At 48.3% G+C, this 20000-nt stretch overlaps 4 protein-coding genes across 10 annotated transcripts in view; 2 read left to right on the forward strand and 2 right to left on the reverse strand.

The window, feature by feature from the left end:
* Positions 1–426: 426 nt before the first annotated feature.
* On the reverse strand, positions 427–2717 carry LOC126577653 (ubiquitin-conjugating enzyme E2-22 kDa). The gene is made up of 4 exons (XM_050239442.1): positions 2571–2717; positions 1988–2223; positions 1167–1319; positions 427–1092 (listed from the first exon to the last, which is right to left on the reverse strand). The coding sequence occupies exons 2-4, from the start codon at positions 2048–2050 to the stop codon at positions 709–711; spliced, it is 600 nt and encodes a 199-aa protein (XP_050095399.1). The 5' UTR covers positions 2051–2223; positions 2571–2717; the 3' UTR covers positions 427–708.
* Positions 1508–11269, forward strand: LOC126577652 (ribose-phosphate pyrophosphokinase 1). 5 transcript variants are annotated; one of them, XM_050239440.1, is made up of 7 exons: positions 1508–1657; positions 3580–4009; positions 5980–6163; positions 7152–7205; positions 9746–9844; positions 9912–10370; positions 10456–11269. In XM_050239440.1, exons 2-7 carry the CDS (start codon positions 3588–3590, stop codon positions 10546–10548), a joined length of 1311 nt encoding a protein of 436 aa, XP_050095397.1. In that variant the 5' UTR covers positions 1508–1657; positions 3580–3587; the 3' UTR covers positions 10549–11269. The 5 variants fall into 5 exon arrangements, with proteins under 5 accessions (XP_050095397.1, XP_050095394.1, XP_050095395.1 ...); XM_050239437.1 differs by lacking the exon at positions 1508–1657 and adding an exon at positions 1664–1810; XM_050239441.1 differs by lacking the exon at positions 1508–1657 and adding an exon at positions 3073–3301.
* A 751-nt stretch (positions 11270–12020) lies between these two features.
* Positions 12021–14211, reverse strand: LOC126578339 (UPF0046 protein C25E10.12). Its single transcript, XM_050240787.1, has 3 exons — positions 14146–14211; positions 13700–14070; positions 12021–13631 (listed from the first exon to the last, which is right to left on the reverse strand). The coding sequence occupies exons 2-3, from the start codon at positions 13965–13967 to the stop codon at positions 13003–13005; spliced, it is 897 nt and encodes a 298-aa protein (XP_050096744.1). The 5' UTR covers positions 13968–14070; positions 14146–14211; the 3' UTR covers positions 12021–13002.
* A 112-nt stretch (positions 14212–14323) lies between these two features.
* The window catches only part of LOC126578340 (protein furry), a 37794-nt gene continuing 32117 nt past the window's right edge, over positions 14324–20000 (forward strand). For 2 of the 3 annotated variants that reach the window (XM_050240789.1, XM_050240791.1), the window contains exons 1-2: positions 14324–14610; positions 19457–20000. The exon at positions 19457–20000 is cut by the window's right edge and continues 2365 nt beyond it. In XM_050240789.1, the coding sequence (XP_050096746.1) occupies positions 14502–14610; positions 19457–20000 (653 nt within the window). In that variant the 5' untranslated portion in view covers positions 14324–14501. Of the gene's footprint in view, positions 14611–17484; positions 17606–19456 lie in introns of those variants that run through there. The other variant, XM_050240790.1, reaches the window with a different exon arrangement.

Here is a 20000-nt window from a genome sequence, read left to right on the forward strand (position 1 = left end):
CGGGGACATCATAGTGACCACAGGATATTGATTTCTAGTGACATTATGCGAAGGTTCTGACACCAATTGCAACGAATGCAAGTCCAACCAGTGGCGTTGTTTATATTAATTCACATTTTACTTTTATTTCCACACATTCGACGACACCACTGCATCACTCTGGCTAGTTTCTCTCGAATCAAACACACAATCAAACACATTCAAACACGAGCACACGTGTACACTGAAGGAGCATTTGCTCTCGCCTTCGCAAACCTTGACCAAACCACACGTTACCTTCGACAGCCCATAACTGCACTCGATACATGATGGATACAATTCGACTTGGTGCACGTTCGACGATCCAACGGAGTATGCTGTGGTTGCACACACTTGATGATTAAAAACATAATTGGTGCCCAGGACTAACGTAAGCTAACGGCTTCATAAAATCTTACCGAAATGTTCTATTGAGCGTTGTAGTATCTTGAAACGATGTAGAGAGATAAATAAAACAGAATAAGACCTTGTCCAACCATCGATCACACCTGCATTGACATATGAACCTCGTCTCGCGTGAACAGAATCGAACGGCAACCGCAATGGTTGGAGCAAGGAGCCAAACGTCCCACAGCAGAAAAGCGGGCTTACTTTCCGTGCTTCGCACACACTCCACAGACACACACACACAAACGCAATCACACAATCACACATCGCGACGCGTGCTCACTAACTGAACAGCTGCTCGGAGGCCCGCTCCAAGTGCCAGTTATGCCGGGACAGTGCGGCCCGAGCGTCGTGCTCCGAAATGCCCATATCACGCAACCGCTGCACCTTCTGGTCGAAGTCGACATTCGCGAAAGGTCCCCCGGCGTACACGTTGGCCCAGTGTTTCGCCGTCAGGATGAACATTTCGTGGTTCTCTTTGTACTGCGTCGCAACGACCGCATCCTGCGGATCATCAGGCTCGGCGGCTGCCAGCAGCGCCTGCAGCGACAGTAACACCGTCCGCAGCGTCATGGCAGCCGCCCAGTTGTCCTTCAGGATGTCCAAACAGATGGCACCGGTGACGGAGGAAATGTTGGGGTGCCAAATTTTGGTCATGAATTTCACCTGCAAAATGGACGAAAGAGACCTGGGAGTGAGAGGCAGCTAGACCACGCGATTAACCCCAAACGCGGGCCTACCTTGGGTGGATTGAAAGGGTACGTTTCGGGAACCTTAATTTCGAGTACAAACTTGCCGCCCTCGTACGGCGTATCCGGTGGGCCGGCAATCTCTCCACGCAGCTCTGTGAAGTTGTCGTTGACCATGTCCAGCTTGATCGAACATTGCACTATCTGTGGCGGGATGGAATAGAGGAGAAAACGAACAAAACAAAAACATTAGTATAGCTGGCCTACTACAGCATGCTGCGCGTGCACTGCCAAGAGCATCTACTAAACAAACTAGCCCAGCCAGTAAGCTTCTCGTAGCCTACTTCTGTCACTTCATCGTAATCAAATCAATCGCAGTGAAAACAAGCAGCAAAGGTCAAGGTGCCGATGAGCAGGGGAGGGTGATGGGATGATTCGTCTCCTGATTGGTGCCTGCCTCCGGCGATAGCGTGCCTAGTGCACGGTTAAAGTACTGTACGGCAACTATCGGAAAGAGGAACAGGATCAGTTTGCCGGTAACGGTGAGTATTGCGCCACTGTGTTTCCCCGCCAGTTACTACAAACGTGGGTGTAGGTTTTGTGACGTTGCGCGAGCATCATTAGCAGCGGCAGCAGCATGAGCAGCAAGAAAGGGGGAAAAGCATCGAAGAAAGCACGTCACAGCAACACGGACGGTATGTAGAAGACCCCGGCCAGCTTCTTCCTTCTTTTCGTTTGAGAAGATCTTCCCTCTTCTTTTGTACGGATTATGCAACATTTCGCTAACTACCAGGGCCTACTTTCTGGCCTAACTTGCCATTACAAGCTTTAACGAATAGTCGCACATTGAGCGAAGATTTTTGGGCACTTACTTCTTCACTTCTGAGCACTTCCTTGAACTCGCGTTTAATTCGAGACACAGCCATGTTCGCCATCCTTGCCGCAGCGTTTCCGTAAGTGGCGGTGTGTGTATGTGTGTATCTGTATGTGCACGGGCGGTTCCGAAGGCAGCGAGCGGTGTGTGATGCTGGACGGGGGGCTGGTCTTACTGCTTAGCGACGCGCGATCGATTCAATCGAGTGATCCTTTCCTTCTCGCAATCTCAATCCTGCAAACGAAATCAACAAACAAGCATCCGATGGTGAGCAAGCGGCTGGGACTGTGCTTCCGATGCGGCTTATCGGTCTTCCGACGGTGGCAACCATCCACGACGGGTTGGTGATAGCGTTTTGCCGGTTCAACCGCGGGGATTACAGGGAGTTTATGTTCCGTTGAGCACTCCAAGATCCCGGGCCCGTATGGCCACCGTATGCCCTTCATTTTTACCAAACGTTCTCTCCCGGGGAAGTCGCGTCCGGTGGAAATAGGAACTTTCCTTGTCGCATTTTCCGCGAACCAAGCTGGTGCAGGCTGCGGAAATGCTTCATAGATCGTACGCAACCTTGCAGCACGTACCTGATTGAAGAGATGGCGACCCGGTGGAATGGTTTTCTTCGTTGTGCGAATTATCAACAATCGCAACATCCACGAACAATCGCAAGATGATTTTCCAAAACCAATCCTCTTCTTCTTGTTCTTCTTCTTTGACGTTTGATGGTTTGACGTTTCGAACGGCTGCTGTCAAAAAGAATGAGCTCGACTGCCGAGTACTCAAACGCACCGAGCGCATTGTGACCGGTCGCCTTTGATCCCGTACTTTACAAATCCCGAAGGCGCAATGCATCCACCGCATACTTGGGGTAATATTGAGGAATCTGTGAGCGAAATCAATTTCCCTGAGGATCCAAATTCGTGATAATTTTCTGTCGTACTCGCCTGCAGCGTCTTATGACCTGGTGCGGGTGTGATAAAGTCATAAAAGGACACAATCGGAGTACGCACGCACACCAGGATGCGCAACGTTGACAACCGCGAACGCGGCGGTAATTTGTCACGCGGTTTTTCGCAAAACCGCCACCCGGCCCACCGCCCGCGGACTTTCGCTTTCTTTCTCTCCACCTGGTCTACGCCTGGGGGCCATGTCCTGCCGTAACTAGCTTCCGTCTCGCTCTGGCTACCACGGTCATCCTTTCGTCCTGCTGCCTCCACCATGGACATCGCCCGTCCGCGGTTAAGCTAAGTGGTCGTGTGAGGAAAAAACCCCGGCCCCTTCCCCGAAACTGATGATTGGAAACGTCAGTTAATTAGTAAGTCCTTCACGCGGGCGGCTGATTGCTGGCGGAGAGGCTCTAATCCACCAACAGGAGCTGCAGCAGCTACTAATCCGAAGTTCGATAGTACGGCGTGTGTGCGACCGGGGACACACGGCAGAGTTCAAAGTGTTGTGCGGTGGTTAGTGCTGAAGGCGATTTCCGCTTTCTTTCTCTTGCCTTTTTCCGTAACATTCCGCCTTGTGGCCGTGGCCGCGCGATGGACCGGGCCCGGGTGTAAACAGCCGCCTATTTGATTCCTCCAACATCCGTAGATTGTGTGATGCCCGTCCGATCAGCTCATCCGATTCCCGCCAGAACGACTAGCACCACTGCCTCCTGTAGCACTAGCAGCAGCAACTTGGACAAGAGCGAAACTTCAAGCGTTATCAGCCACCCGTCGTCGTGCGCCAGTAATCTCGTGTGCCGCAGCACGCAATCACAACCGGATCATAGCATCGCCAGCAGCGCCAAAAGCGGCATCAATACAGAGACAACAGCGGTCGCGGCAGCAGCAACCATTCGAACAGACAGCAGCACCGACGAGCTCGTCAGTACCGATCCTCGCCCGCTCCAGTCAAGGATGCCGAACATCAAGGTGTTTTCCGGCTCGTCCCATCCGGACCTAGCGTCTCGCATCGTCGACCGGCTCGGTATCGACCTCGGCAAGGTGGTGACGAAAAAGTTCAGCAACCTGGAAACTTGGTAAGTACTCACGAACGGGGTCGGCCTCGGTTCTGGGATGTGCGTGGCTGGTGTGCTAGAAAAAGGGCAAGGATCGGAATGTGGGGTGTTTCAGTGCTGGACCTTGGAACTCGGGGCGCTAGGAATCAAGGAAGGAAGCGGAGGATTTATGCGATGTCAATGAGTAACAATCATCAACACCCCCGAGAGTACGATGGGAGAGATGGAAGAGTGGGAAACCGAACCGCAGATGCCCGCGAGGTGGAACCATTTAAAAATAAATTGGCAAGTCTCCCTACCCCGCCTGTCACCTTGCACGCTATCGGCACCGGTTTCTTCATGCCCCTCCCGGCCGATGGCGACTTTCTTTCGGCTTCATACCGCCGTCCGCTTGTTCGGTCCGTCGTAACCTTGACGCAAGTGATCAATCGCGGGTTGCTGGGGTTACGGGTTGCAGGAAGCAGCCAGAAACGGGATGGAAAAGGGGCGTTGGATCTTAGGAGAATAGAACGAACACGCTTCAACGCCAATGCCGCCGGCCGCTATAGTTCTGAGCCGCGCAACCACACCAACACACGTGATATTCGTCAAGTGGCGTTCGTCGTCGGTGGTGATAGGGAAACGATATGAAACGACGACGAGCCCGCAGCCGCCGCCGCCGGCCGGACACACAAGATCGATTGGTACGCGCAGGTAGCATAAGAAACCGGTTTGCTTCGTCAAATCCGCCATCCCCCCCCACCAATCGCACCCTCAGCCTACTAGAGGATCGTCAGAATGTACCACGCGTTTTGGGAGATTTTAATTCGCTCGCGATTTAGGAAATAGATTTCGACGGTGATGTAACCATGATGATGGTACTCAGGGCATAACACGTTTGCAGCGGCTGCGGCCCAAATGGCGGCCACCATCTAGCGCTCTGCATCCACGTGTGGTAGAAATGTCATCCGTGGATTGGCTTGGCGGGTTCGGTTGCGTTGCGTGCCACCGGAAGGACATATACAAAGTGTTAAACTCACGGGCACACATACGCGTCGTTCGCTCAAGCACGTGTGTTGCGGGGCCAACCCTTCATCGGGTTGTCCCGGTGCTTGCTCCAGTAAGTTCTCCGCAAAGAGCGTGGACTGATTGAATTGAATTTGTCAAGCCAGCAAGCAAGGTATAAGGTTGCCATGTTTTCGTACCCAGGGAGGGGAATCGATCAAGCAACCGTCGTGTGCACGTTTGGCTTACATTTCATAGCTCCCATCGTAGTCGCCTAGTGATTGCTAGCATCGTCATCGTGGCGTCACACTACAAAATAAACAACAACAGTTTAGTGTACAAGCATCCGTGTTGTCGGGCTTGGCCTTTGGCAACCGTTCGTCCTTCTTCTCTTGTCGCTCGGCTCGGGGGGGGCGCACGGACTTGGTTGATTGGATTTGTTTTCGTTCGTGCCAGAACAACGAGCAGGAGGAGGAGGAGAAGAAGAAGAAGGAGGAGGACGAGGGATTACGGGCAGCAACGCATAAACAGCTGATCTTTATCAACGACACCGGTACCGGTTGGTGTTTGGAATCGTCGTTAATCAGCCTGATTGCGCCAATGGATTCGTGTTGGATGGAGTATCATTTTGCGCTTGGTACGCAAGGATATACCGTTAACCGTAGGGCATGCGATGGAGACGCTTCAGATTGCACAACTACCACGATGGTGATCATCGTAGCTGCTTCCCACGCGATGCACGCGACAAGCGTGGTACGCGCCCGGCATGTGTTTGGCATCCACGCGAACGGAAAACCAACGCTTGAATGCGCCAGAACACGTGTTTTAATGACGTGTTGCGGGCTGCGTTTTATGTTTCCTATAGCAGCCTTGGGTAATAAATTACATTCAGGATTCATTATTTTACCTTTGACTTACAAAAGTCACTTCCGATCGGTCCTTCGAAGGGGCGCACACGATGCCGCTCCACTAACCCTAACCACATACGTGCGTGTTCTCCTTTTTAGCGTGGAAATCGGAGAATCGGTCCGCGGTGAAGATGTGTACATCGTGCAGTCCGGTTCGGGCGAGATCAACGACAACCTGATGGAACTGTTGATCATGATCAATGCCTGCAAGATCGCGTCTGCCTCGCGAGTGACCGCTGTGATACCCTGCTTTCCTTATGCCCGGCAAGACAAGAAAGATAAGGTGAGTATGATGATGCCGCCAACGATGTGATCGACCTTTCCGGGGTGGTCGCACGCGGTGTTTTTCCAGTATTCATTCGCAGGAACTACTAGGTGTCAGGCCTTCGCTTCCTCTGTGTCGCTTCGATCGTTGCTAAGCGACGGATCGTTTGGATGCCAATAGGATGCGGGGTTCCGCTCTTGCCTCGTGGATAATGTGGAAATGTTGTTCGATGGTTACTCCTGCTTCTCTCTTCCCGCCTGCCCGTAGCTCTCTTACCGTGCAAGCTGTGCAAGTTTGTGCAAATTGTTTTGCTCAATGTTCTCGATCAGCTCTCGTTGTTGATCACGACAGGACCCAGATACGCAATCTGTACGCGCACTGCCAATCTCGTTTCCAAGGCGACGCCAGGAATGGTCGAGTTGAACAAAATGAAACTAGAGCAACTTCCAGGTCGTTATCAAAAAGGTTATCACGGCAGCAGCAAGTAAAGGATTGAAAAAAAAAAAACGAAGTGTGTTTCCGATCATGGCTCTAGGAGCCTAGCAGCACCAGCAGCTCCAGCAAATAACAACTTTGTGTGAGGCTGTGTCACGCCGTTTCTGATCGCTACTCCGAGGGCGTGCGATCGAGCGTTCTGTTTACCGATATTTTATATTTACAAACATGTTGGCCGACATGTGCGATAAGGCGAGAGCTGATTATATTTCTTGCGCCAGCCGCCAGTTCTGATGTACGCATTAGCAGCAGAGCAGCACGGCAACGACTGCAATCTGCTGCAATCCTTTTTGGCTGTCATGTGCGCTGTGCGATCGATGGGTTGAATGATGGATCCTGAGAAGCAACCGTATCTAATGAAGTCTTCTTTCTCTCCTTTCGTGGCTGTGATTGATCCTATGCTACCCCTGTCTTGCCTACTTCCGCGCCTTCTATCGACGCACACTCGTCATCTGTAAATGCACAACCGAAACATACACACAAACACATGCTCCTACTACACCCCTCACAGACAGGCGACGATAAGCTGGCAGCGCTCATGAAAACCAATGAATGGAAGTTCCGGGTAGGAATCTCTCTCTCTATATTGTTGATTTGCCTTTCGTTTATGATTTCTAATTGTTTATTTTGTATGAGTCCTACCCACACAAACACACACCCACAATACATACAAACCAACACTCCTCTTGTAACTGTTGTCACATGTCCTTGGGTCCTTTCATTAGCGCTCTGGTTAAGTAGCTGGTCATTTGTAGTTTCTCTATAAAACAGGAAGGCGCATGTTAGTACATCGCCGTCAGTATCATCATAATCATCATCATCGTCGTCGTCAGGCGTGTCGCGATCATAGACTGTGGTACCATTTCTGGAATGCCCGTTTTGTGATATGTGCAATGAACGCGAGAATGCGGCTAAACCACACATGTTGTCCATCGAATCTCTCTCTGGGAATAATGTTTCTAATGACCCTTTTTTAGGTTTTTTTTAGGAATGATTCTAATCTATAATCCGAGGGGCGACCCTTTGGCGTAACGAATCGATTGGGATGACGAGCATTGGGGAAGAGAAAGCAACGGAACAAATTTCCACATTAGCTAATTGGCAATAGGACGAAGTTGGATTCAAGGAGCGAAACTAGAGATCTGAATTGATAACTACGACCACCTGTCTATGAATTGGCATTATATTCTATGTGGGAACATTGCATCGAAATGAAATTGCTTTCCTGTTGCTACTTCTCACCTGTGTCTCATCTGTGTCTCTAGTTGTTAAGCTGTAATGTGCAAGCATTTCGAGAAGCAGCATTAATACGGTGTGCGTGATAAGTGTGTCTCCTTGTGGGGAGACGATTGCACGTTCTTGTTTCTCTTGTATCATTATTATTCTCGTTATCTTCCATGGTGTATAATACTAGTCTAAGCGGTGGCACTAGCAGTAGCACTGTGGGTCCCACGTAAAGGATAAGAACTTGAAGTGTTTTGTAACTAGTCCCTCGTCCCGTTGCTGTAGATAGTCGGTCGGTCGTTCATTTATGTTGGTGTTCTGTGTTCCTTTCAAATGCTGTTGTGGTCTGCTGGAGATTGTTTGCTGAAAGCTGTTGTCAACCATTTCCGGAAAGCACCCAGCTCTCTGTTCGAGCTCACATTTTGTTTTTTGTTTTAGCGAAAACAGCTGACCTTGGGATAGATTTTTTTTTAAATAAGAACAAACCAATGCTTCTTTAAAAACGGTATCATTACATTCAGGCACACACACACGCGGACCCGGGACAAATATGATGGAGTTAGTGACCCAAAAAGATTGTAGATTATGTTGTTTTGATTTTGTTTTTTGTTTTTTAAATTTATAAACGTTTTTAGAAGCGCACCAGCGCTGAATCAAGCGTAAGAGAAATTGTAAGAAGGCCAACGATTACTGGATCGATCTAAGTAGTCATGGTTATGGTGGCGCTGGTAGTAGATGCGATCGATCGTAGCGTACCAACAAACTGATTGAGTTGCGCGATTTATTATCATCCGTGTTGATTGATGTATTATGTTTTCTCTTTTCTTTCTATTCGCCTTTTGTTTTCCGGTTATGTGTAATAATCGTTTCTCGACTTCGTCATTAGGAATACATACCAGAGGCGTATCTAGTGAGTAGCTGTTAAGCGAGAGAGATAAAAGAGGAGCGTGGACAGTAATATGAAAGCACCAACAAGCATTAAGCCCTGACCCTGACCTTCCCTTAAGCACACATCGTTTGCTTTATGAATTAGACTGACAGCAGTTGCTATCGATCATATGTACACGTAAAACAGACTGGCATTAGAAATCCCTTAGGCTGAAGAAGCTATGAATTCCTCCGCGCCAATCGAGTGTGTGCCGTGTGTCGTGTGCCTGGGTGTAAAAACCATGTAAAATATGCCCCGTGTGTCCGTAGTGGCGGTTGTTGTCGAAGCATTCTGGCATTAGATCACAAACTTACATATTTCCACACAGCCCAACACTAACTACACGCGCAATGTACAGCAGCACCATTCAATGCCTTCACTTCAACTGTTTAAAGTTATTCTGCTGTTCTTCTTGCTGCTGTGTTATGAGTGCTTGACTGTCGGTCATGGTTTCATTCTTCACTGTGTTACGTTTGGTTTATGTTGCACAATCCGGAAAAGCCTGATGATGAGTGCCCATATCGCATCATTTCAGCTACCTAGACACACACCGCTTCACATTAACACCAACTAACTCTTGTACTCTCAATTGCGCAATTTTCGATGTCCTGCGAGACTTTTGTTCTAGCAGTTCTGATCCTGCGAAATCCAAGAATTCACGACTCCTGAAGTGGCGCTTAACTTCTCATTTTGATTGCGTTTTCCTTTTATCGACACTATCTAGCTGATTCTGCGTATTGTGCATGATCGCGTTTTCGATCGTGTGGTTTAACGAGTTGTGATGTGTCGTGATGAACGATGTATGCGATTTTAACTAATTTGCGGTTTTGTAGCAGTGAGGGAAAAGGGTTCTGTGTTCTATTTGTGATCGTTCGGGATATTCGTTTCTTGTGCGGGGGTTACCGTTTTGCGAAGCAAAGTGCAACTAATGACTACATATTTTTTTCTCACAGAGCCGTGCTCCGATCTCAGCGAAGCTGGTAGCCAATATGCTTTCGGTGGCTGGTGCTGATCACATCATAACGATGGATCTGCATGCGTCGCAGATACAGGTAACGGCTTGGTTCGGTGTTCTGAATTCCTTCTCTACGCGGATGTTAACGATTCTACTTTTTCCAGGGTTTCTTCGATATCCCGGTAGACAATCTGTATGCCGAACCGGCCGTGCTGAAGTGGATCCGCGAGAATATCGCCGAGTGGCGAAACTCGATCATCGTGTCGCCAGATGCAGGGGGTGCAAAGCGAGTAACCTCTATTGCCGATCGATTGAACGTGGAGTTCGCTTTGATCCACAAGGAGCGCAAGAAGGCGAACGAGGTCGCGTCGATGGTGTTGGTGGGCGATGTGAAGGATCGCGTTGCCATTCTGGTCGACGATATGGCCGACACGTGCGGTACGATCTGTCATGCGGCCGATAAGCTTGTGGAAGCGGGAGCTACCAAGGTGTATGCCATACTGACGCACGGTATCTTCAGTGGACCGGCCATTTCGCGGATAAACGATGCTTGCTTCGAAGCCGTCGTCGTCACCAACACCATCCCCCAGGATGGTCACATGAAGGACTGCCCGAAGATACAGGTAAGAGGGGCTCATCTGGGCACCCCACACGGTTGCAGTCTGTATGCACATTGATCACCTTAACGGTCTTTATCTTCCATTGCAGTGCATTGATGTGTCAATGATGTTTGCGGAGGCCGTTCGCCGAACGCACAATGGCGAGAGCGTGTCTTATCTGTTCTCCAATGTTCCTTACTAAAAAAAACTCCAATGGTGGCCGGTTCAATAGCTGACGACGTCGAAGGAATGATCAAGTGCAGTTAGTTCGTGACAATTTTCATCTAGATCCAAGGCGTTGCCTAAGGAACGACAAACACGGAACAGGGCAGCCCGGTACCCAGCTGCTGATAATGATTGTATAAAAGAGAGATGCTATATCTCGATAAACTAAATTGTGAAAAGTTCACCCCAAAACACATATACACACGTAAGCACGGAAAATTGGCTTAGAATACAAGGCCCCCACGCACGAGTGGAGGATGATAACTGCTACCGGGCATATGCATATGAGGCACCATGTTTTGTATACCCAGTATATCCAGGGCAAAATCTGGAATCCTTTCCATCCTTTACAGAGGGTTTGGTTTTGTAGCTTAGAAATTGAAACACACTAGCAGCCAGTACACTGCGTTGCCGGAGTCGTTTTTCTTGAATAACTATTTGATTCAGATTCTGTGTGCTACTTTTGTACCCATCCAATATCAATATAGTGCAGATGAAGACACAGAAAATCACACAGAGCCTTTGTTGGTTTGTTTTTTTTTTCTTAAGAAGGAAAACTATGATTGATTTTGACTAGCAATTATGGACGAACAGGAAGATAGAGCAACTGGGAAACGGAGGTAATCAAGCAAGAGCATAACGTAAATTTAATCGGATTAACGAGCAGATTAAGAATAAAAGCATTAACGCATGTAGAACTTATTGTTAAAAAGAAGCGCCTCTAGTGGAAGAGTTAAACGGTACAAAAGAAGAAAGGAAGAAACCGAAGAGTGAGGGTGTGAATGATGTTAGTAATGTATCATCTACAACCCGATAGTACATCTGCTATAAGTGGATAACTTTTGAGGCAGAATGACGCAGAAACAAGGGGCACCTTGTGTTAAGACCATGAACGCATATTTCAAGCATTCATCTGAGAATGGAGCATCGATCGGCAGTCCAATTATCACCCACAGGCATTGTGCAAACACACAAATAGCTTATTGAAACCTATAGTTCTACAATAAAATACCTCACAACCAGCACCCAACGCAGCGAAACTGCTTCACCATGGGGTTGCCCAAGGCGGCAGTGCAGCGTGACTGCAACAGTCACGGGCTACTAGAGACAAATGTTTCCAAACAGCAGAGAGCTTCATTCGGTTAGCGTGTGACTTGATCGATCATTTCCCCGATTGTTTCACAACCCAGACGGAATACCACTAACGGCCTGTAGGAAAAGATGAAGAGGAAAACAAAAGCAAAAACACATTTCGTAACGGTCAAACGACATCTTTAGTTTTAGATTATTTGATATAAAACAACAATGTACATGCTAGTTTGTGAACAACTTAGCAGCCATGAGCAAAATGAAACAATAGAAAAAAAGATCTTCGGTGTTATTTTCAATTCTTTGATGACAAAAATGAAGAGGCTTTCATCATTCGCTCTACACAATAAGCAATTTGTTCTGGTGAAAACACTCGCTTTATTAGACGAAACTATTGATACCGGCACCTAATAATGATGATGCGCATGAAATAGGCTACAGGGGATGGGTGATCACTGCCCAATGGTAGGTTTTTTGCTTAAAACATAAATCACAAAACATTTTAACCCTTCTCTTTTCCTAAAAGGAAGTATTCCAGTAAGTTATGTTAGCATCCTGAGCAGCAAAAGCAAAGCCATCACCTTCTGAAAACGTTCATCTCGTTTTATAAGTACTTATTGGGCTACTGAATAGAAGTCATGGTGTAAGATGCAACACTCTTTGGTTTGGCATAAGCTTGACGAGAAACCATGTTTCTGCTACTAGCTGCTCTAAGTCTATAGGAGAGATAGTATTTTTGAAACCCATCCTTACACCGGAACTGTCGTGCAGATTCGCTACAATGTTTTGCGCTCGACTACTCACTACACTTTTGAAGCCAGAGTAGGCACCTTCCCTTAGATGGTTAGAATCGTTGTAAATCATTTGAAAAGAATTTCTTTGAGCAAAATACCGTAACTGCTATTCTATGTGTGACTCGTACGATTTCGATACTTGGCCAATTAAAAACTATATACACCCACACCGCCTGCAATCCAACCAATCGTGCACCTTCGTGATTGCGTCCTTTGAATAGCAACGCCACGGTAGGGCCCTAACTTAGAGCAAGATGGTAAGGCCCCTGACGGTCCGTCCGAGACACGTGGTTTGAATCCTTAAGGGAAGCTACCCTACTCTATCACTATCCAGAATCAATACTTTTGTTTCCCTGCAATTGAATGATTTCTGCTAAGGTCTACCAATTGTGTGCTCCATGGAGAGGTACACGGTTTTCGGCGATCTTATTTGAGCTTCACGTTACTGCTAGTGAGAAAAGTAAACGCGCTAGAATGAGGACGAAAGTGTACGGTCATGGCGGGTATGGCACGATTGGTGGCCCGGAGATGAACTGAGGTTCGACTTTCTAGTCCTCCTTAGTGCGTCCCTTCGGTAGCGTCACATCGAACACGATGGGCTGGTTGTTGGGTAAATAGTTAATGTCACAGGTGGACGCATTCACGAAGATGATCTTCCCGTCCGACGTAATACCGTAGCCTTCGTGCACGTGGCCAAACACATGGTACTTGGGTTTGACGCGTTTCTGCACCGACGTTAACAGCTCCACGCAACCCGCCCTCACTCCCGAACAGCATAGATCCCCGTGACCTACCGGGGGCGTGTGGGTGATGAGTATGTCGACATTTTCCGGTATTTGTTCCCATTTGTCCAGGCAGTCCTTGCCACGCTTCACGTTGAACGCCCACTTGCAGAACTCCGGCTGCCAGGGTGTACCGTAGATCTGCAGCCCATACAGCTCCACGCACTCGTCCTGCAGGTACGTGCAGTTGCTGAGATACTGACGAATGTTTTGCGTTTTGACCGCTTCCGCCAGGCTTTCCTTCGAGTTACCGAGCGTGGGGATTTCGTCAAGCAGCGTGCTGCCCGTCTTCTTGCAACAGGCACTTGCATTCTGGAACGGATGGGCGAAGGTGTGGTCAAAGCTGAGCTCGTGGTTCCCCGCTATCACCAGTTTGTGCTTGTGGGGAAGTTTGGCTGGAAGAAAGGGCGAAAGGAACGTTAGCCAAGTCCTGCCGGTCCATCGAACTACGCAGTATACTTACAGAGCCACTCGTTGAAATCCAGCACCTCATCCAGCTTGCCACAGCGCGTAAAATCGCCCGCATGGATAAAGATATCGCCGTCGGGGATGTCGAACTTGATGTGGTGCGTCAGAGAGTGCGTATCGGACATGCAGACCACCCGTACCTTATTCGCGGGCACGTCGGCGGCCGGAGGTTTCGTGTTGATTTTGATCACTCGCTGAGATTTCGATAGCTCCTTCCATGCCGACGTTGGATCGTGCGTTAGCGGGTGAATATCGACGATCATGCTTTATCCTTAAACCTTGAAAAAACCTACCGAGCACAGAATCCTTGAGTTTCTTGCGAAATTATTTACATCCCGATGACGGCCACGCAACGCACAGTCACACCTACGATATTCGCGGAATCTCAGTTTACTTATCTTGAACATTTAAACAGCAAGGAAAATGAATATACGAACTTACCGGTCCTGTCGATTAGGTTATTGGTTTTGGCTAAATCCTAAAAACGAGGTATTAATTCTATTTTACCCTAAAAACGCCGGGGTGCGGGTGATCTAGTTGTCTCTTTCCTCGAACAGCTGATCCAAGCATCCGAGGCTGACAGTCCGTCTGACGTTTCGCAGCCAAACAGCCAACAAAAAGTGCACAAACACGGAGGGCGGATCAATAGTGAAAAGTGAAAAGTGTTAAAAAGCGGGTAATTCGTGTCGTTTATTTCCGTTCGTCCTGCGTTCCGAGAGCGGTGGTGCGCCGCGGTGTGCAGGACACGGGTGTGTACGGGCGGGTGCTAGCGGAGAGGCACCCAGAAGCGGCCGAAAATGCAGCGTCCCGTGCTGGGCGGAGGTGATGACAAAGACGGGGTGGAGAGCGGAGAGGACAACAACACGTCCGGGAGTAGCACAAATCTGGCGTTGGCCAGCAATGCAGGTGAGCGATGTTGATGTTTTCTTTACTTTTAGCTAACTTTGCCAACAAACCCTCGCGATGGGCGAACGATATAACCCCCCGGTCCCGCGGCAGAGGCTACTATGACGAGGGAGCGCCAGCGTTTGTCGCTTGGAGGTGTGTCTCTGCCTCGGGATAATTCAGACGGGAATGGCTAGTTTGTTGGAGAACTTTACGTAATCGTTTCATCATTCAGGTCTTCTAGATGAGGTCTGATCCCTTTCTTGACGTACCAAATTTGCATCCAAATTGGTGACCTACTGATTCGGCGATTCTAGGGAAGCGCCCTACGCCATCACCTCCGGTTTGTTGACATGGGAACCGAAGGTACAATGATGCGTGCATCGGACAATCTTTGTAAAACTGTTTTACAACCTACAAGTGTCCTTTATCTTTGTTTATTTTATAACTTCAAAACGATACTGAATCAAAGGTGTCAGGAGGAATCATTAATTGATTTTTGTCCATTGTACTGGCGTATATAGTAGCAGCAGCCTACTGCAGATAGTTGCATTGCTCACTTACTTATCCCACGCTATAAGCAACGAGCGGTCTTGGCCTACCATGTACTACCTTCCAATCCAGGAAACCTGAAGAGTACTTTACGGGCAGGATCGTCGTTGCCTCACTCAGCTCACTGAAACCGTGATAGTCTCATGCTCTGCGCGACTGTGACATCGCCAGGCCAAACATCTTAGTGGTCTACATCTAGCGATCACCCAGATCCCTAGATGCTTCGAAAGCACAGATCGTCAAAAAAGATCCCGATTTTGAAAAAGTAACTCCAATTGTTCAGTTTAACTTAGATTGCGACACCAACCCCTATACTACGCATCTAAGTTTAAACAGAGGAGAACGGAATCGCGTCACAGATAAAACCGCGACCGAAACATAATGGAATCGATATTGCCAACGGAATCAATATCGAAAACAGATCACCAACGAGATCATGATGGTGGCGACGCGCAACTGGCATGGTTCAGCGTGAGCAAGATTTATTTCGAGTTCAATGAATGCAGAGGGCCGAGAGTGGAGGAGAAACAGCAAAATCTCTGGTACCAGTGTGCACGTTAAAAGGCAAAAACGAACGATCAATATTAGCTTTTCGTTGACTCATGGTGCCCACACACGAAAATCGGCAGCACTCGCCACCGTTGCCCCCTGGTCCCAGATATGTTGACAGGGGCATCAGCACCAGCAGCAGCAGCAGCAGAAGCATGTAGTATGTACTGTACGGTAAACAACGCACTGGGGCGAGTGTGCTCCAAACACCAAGACCGGGCACATCTCCTACTGCTACTGCTGCTGGTGCTGCTGACGATATTACAAACCATATCGCTTTCGAAAATCACTCGTCGGCGGCACCGCCCGGAAGGGGGTGGTGGTGATGCGCTGACCGGAAAGATAACACACTCTTACCACCAGTTGGTGCGCAAATGACGCGCTTTCGTGTGATTTGCCCCGTTTGTCACAAAGAGTTGGGGCCTCCAACGATGGGGGCCTGCTCTGGGCCGCGTCAGTTGATCTTGTCGCGCGCCCAAGACAAGGAGCGCCAATTGTACGGGGCTGGTCAGCATCGCCGACTCAACCTGTCGCGCACGGTCGGTTATTTGTTCCTGGCCACTGTAGGGGGGGTCTGGCGGTGTTTAGAACGGCGTTGCGTGCGAGTTACTTTTTCGTTCGATCGATCAATTAGGATCGCATTTGTGATGTGCAGATAATGGAAGAAAGTGTTACATGATCTTCAAAGATGATCATGAGACCAGCAGAAGAAGGAGGAGGACGCAACCTTTACAAACCGCACGGTGATGCGCACGAGTGACCGATTGGGTACCGAGCACGGTGGTGTGATTGTACGTCATCAATTATCACTTCCTGGAGTGAGCTCTTCCGTATGGACAGCCTTCTTTCGCCATCGCCCGCCCCATCCAGTAAAACTGTGTCACAAACGCGGTTGATGAAGCCTCGGCTTGTGTCGCAAAGCCGGGCGGATCGACGGATTTGATCCGGCCCCTCTGAGGACGTAAGCTGATGGTCCCGTTGAGCCTAGGACAAGGTGGACTAAAGATAGCAGATGGTTGATAACGTGCGCGCAAAAGCCCGCGCGTGCGATGGTGGTGGTGTGCCGTGGATCAGGTGTTCGAGACAGACACCATAATTGCTCCATGTCGCATAATTTCGGGTAGAGCATCTCGTACTCCCACTTAGAAAGAGTGAGCTACAAAGAGAGCACCAGAGAGAGGAAAAGAGAGAGAGAGAGAGCTTGTGGATGCTGGTTAGTGAGATTTATTTATATTTCTCCACCCCGTTTTCCCGCGTTTCCGTCATTTCTTCCGCCGTTTACACCTTTAATGTATGTCGCGATGGGAACAGAGGACAGCGAACGGTAGGGTAGTGCCCGCGGAAGCGTGGTTTACCGCGCCGCAATAACACTTCCTAGTCTGCAGCAGGTGTGTGCGTTCGTTCCTTCCACAAGTGATCACGAGTACCGAGCGCGCGTATGAGATCGCGAGATCGCCGGATTGTTGAATGATGAATGTGGAATATGGGTAGTTGAACGAATGAGGATCATTCTTTTTTTCTTTTGGTGAACTGGTGGCTGCCGAGTGCTAAAAATGGCACCTTAAGCGGAACAATCTGCGTGATGGAGCATGGAGGATGGGAGTGTGTTGTGGGAAAAGTTGCGTCAAATGCTCCAACCTTCCTGTTCCTCTGTTCCGGTGTTCAATAGTGCGCGCACAAAGATACTTCAAGGATCAGCGAGAGCTTTCGATGTCCTGTCCAGATTGTCCAGAGAGGGGCGTGATTGCTCGTAGCGCTCTATACAAAAAAAGTGATTGCTAGGGAGTAAAAAAAACCAACAAAAAGAAAGGAACCAAAACGGTTGTGTTTATGTTTGAACGCGGTAGTTTACATGCAAAACTGCTTAGAATAGTGGCCCGCTTCGGGCATGCCTTGGCACTGCTGTCACCAACGCGTGAGTACCAATCCGTTCGGACGATGACACAATGTGGGTGTTGCACACATATTACCGGTACCGTGGAGTAGAGTGGGGAACCTACAACACTTGATACAAAAAAATATTGTCTCGTTATGTACCTTGAGCGCGAGTAACAGCTTAAGATGATGTAGGTACGCTGGTCACTCGCTGCCCCATACGCCACAGATGGATAGATTTTATTTTTAAACGCCCAACGGCCATCGCAACACGTGCTGCATTTAGTTTTTGGTCCCCGGTGAAGGTGAATTTTGTTTTGACGCATATTTGAATCTCGCGCGTCGAGCAGGGATTATGCATCGTGTGTTATTGGCACGCGTGCGATTTTGTAGAACAACAACAACACAACAAAACGAAAGGGATCAGATGATGCTTTGCTTGTTTCGTTGGTTTAGAGTTTACAGTTTTGTCGATTTTATGATTTCGATTTTAAATTATAATGTGAGGAACCGTTTGTGAAGTGTATTGGACTTCGTTACTTGGGCTTTGAATGTTTATTGAATGTACATCAATTCTGTTTATAGCTTGTGGAACTACTTCTTTACTAAAAAGTGTTGCTTATTTTATATCAAATGTTGAAATCCATTTCGATGCTGCCTTACTAGTTTAGCAGAAATCAGCATGGGAATTCGATAAATAAGCTATAATTTTTTTACACACAGCTTTTAGAACCTTTGTTTGATAATCTCCCAGATTTTTAATATTGGTCTTCTGTAGATCATTTTCTGGGTTTGATATTTAAACGTTTCTTTTATCAAGCAATCTTGTGAATCTTCTGAATACAACAAATCTCAGAGATATTATACAAGCATCAAACGGCTTATGCGAACGGTTCTTTTTTTTGTACTTGTAAATCCAAAAACAGTCGGCAACTGAACCGTCAAACTTAAAGGGAGAAATAGGCTGGCTAATCGATTATTCTAATGTGACTAATCCGAAGACAAATATTTAATCGGCCATTGGTGAAGGCCAGCGTTGTCACTTAATTCCTCTGTGTTAGAAACTAACAATAATTAACGAAAGATTAGGGAAAATAAGACCAAATGAATGCAATTAATATAAATCGTTTATACATCTTCTCGTTTTTAAATTATTTTCTGTTTTTGTATAACTGAAAACTGACGAGCATTACGGACAGAACATAATTTACTATATCGTCAATCAAAGGACAATTTATAGCAGCGGAAAGTTTATCACCGTTTGTTACCGAATATGTAGTCCAAAAAGCGAAAGGGAATCCGTTTGTTTGCTGTGATTCTAAGTGGGATTAGGACAAACTAGGTTGTCTAGCACCGGTCACTAATTTCCAGTTCGCATGGAGCCTTGGTCAGTCTGCCAGCAGCCTGGCTTGCTGCTCCTCTGTTCCGTGTCTGGCTGGGTGACTTGAGCCAAACATGTGTCATGGGAACGGGCAGGGTAGCTCTGGTGTGCCTTGTGGAGGTCACGTGCAGCCACGAGCTGATCCTTTTCGCTTCCGCTTTCGCTACTCGCTAAGCTCTTTCGCATGGTTGCGTTTGTGTTCCGTTCCGTTTGCATTCTGTGCTAACTGGGCAACGGATAGTTCAGTATGGTGCTAGGCTTTGTACCAGTACGAGCGTGACCATCTGTTTGTGTCGACGGTATTGTTGTTTTATGTTGTAAGCGGTCATATTGTTGTTCACAAACTACCGCCTGCATTAGCTCGAGGAAAGCTCGACGAATGGTGACAAAACCTTGACAGGAGCCACGTACGTTTGTTAGTACAAGGTGTTGAATCAACTAAAGCTGCTGTTTTCCAATAACTGCTGTAACTTGACCACTAATGCCGTTGTTGTTTGTTTCATTCTCCAGAATCTCAACACAACAGTGAATCATCGACTGTAGGAAGTGGACAGCAGCAGCAGCAGCAGCAGAGCATCAATCAGTTCGATCTTGCTGCTGGAACGTCGGGTTCGATAGCAAGCGGCGGCGCACCCAGCATTAGTACCCCGTCCGATAGTGTCCGAAGTACACCGAAGCTCGGCAATGATCGAACTTCAAAGAATGGATCTCAAATGCAGCTCGCCGGCAGCGGGGGGGCAACGGGCCCTGGAAACGTTTCAGCCGGACTCGTAGACGACGGGGATACTATTACGGTGATCGAGCATCCCTCGAACATCGAAGCCGAATCGACGAAATCACCCCTCACCGTCACGAACGCTGCGTCGCTGCGGCTCAGTTTGCTACCGTGGAACAGCCACAACCGATCGGCGCTTCTGCCAGCCAACGTAGCCGCCACGATCGACATGATGGCGGCTTCCGACGGTACGCTGCGACCGGGCGAAATCGTCATGCGTACCCTGTTTACTGATTTCACGGTGCAGGCGGAGAAAAAAATCGAAAGCATCATGCTGGA

This window comes from Anopheles aquasalis, chromosome 3 (assembly GCF_943734665.1).
Source record: "Anopheles aquasalis chromosome 3, idAnoAquaMG_Q_19, whole genome shotgun sequence".
In the NCBI taxonomy this organism is placed as follows: Eukaryota; Metazoa; Arthropoda; class Insecta; order Diptera; family Culicidae; genus Anopheles; species Anopheles aquasalis.

What these genes read in the sequence shown, in the direction of transcription:
- LOC126577652 (XM_050239437.1), top strand. Translation starts at nt 1,753, where the DNA reads ATGAGCAGCAAGAAAGGGGGAAAAGCATCGAAGAAAGCACGTCACAGC. An exon ending in CCAATGAATGGAAGTTCCGG is followed by an intron (nt 7,206 to 9,745) that starts GTAGGAATCTCT and finishes TTTTTCTCACAG; the next exon opens with AGCCGTGCTCCGATCTCAGC. An exon ending in AGGACTGCCCGAAGATACAG is followed by an intron (nt 10,371 to 10,455) that starts GTAAGAGGGGCT and finishes CTTCCATTGCAG; the next exon opens with TGCATTGATGTGTCAATGAT.
- LOC126577653 (XM_050239442.1), bottom strand. Translation starts at nt 2,050, where the DNA reads ATGGCGAACATGGCTGTGTCTCGAATTAAACGCGAGTTCAAGGAAGTG. An exon ending in AAGTGCTCAGAAGTGAAGAA is followed by an intron (nt 1,320 to 1,987) that starts GTAAGTGCCCAA and finishes ATCCCGCCACAG; the next exon opens with ATAGTGCAATGTTCGATCAA. An exon ending in ACCCTTTCAATCCACCCAAG is followed by an intron (nt 1,093 to 1,166) that starts GTAGGCCCGCGT and finishes TCCATTTTGCAG; the next exon opens with GTGAAATTCATGACCAAAAT.
- LOC126578339 (XM_050240787.1), bottom strand. Translation starts at nt 13,967, where the DNA reads ATGATCGTCGATATTCACCCGCTAACGCACGATCCAACGTCGGCATGG. An exon ending in GGATTTCAACGAGTGGCTCT is followed by an intron (nt 13,632 to 13,699) that starts GTAAGTATACTG and finishes CCTTTCTTCCAG; the next exon opens with CCAAACTTCCCCACAAGCAC.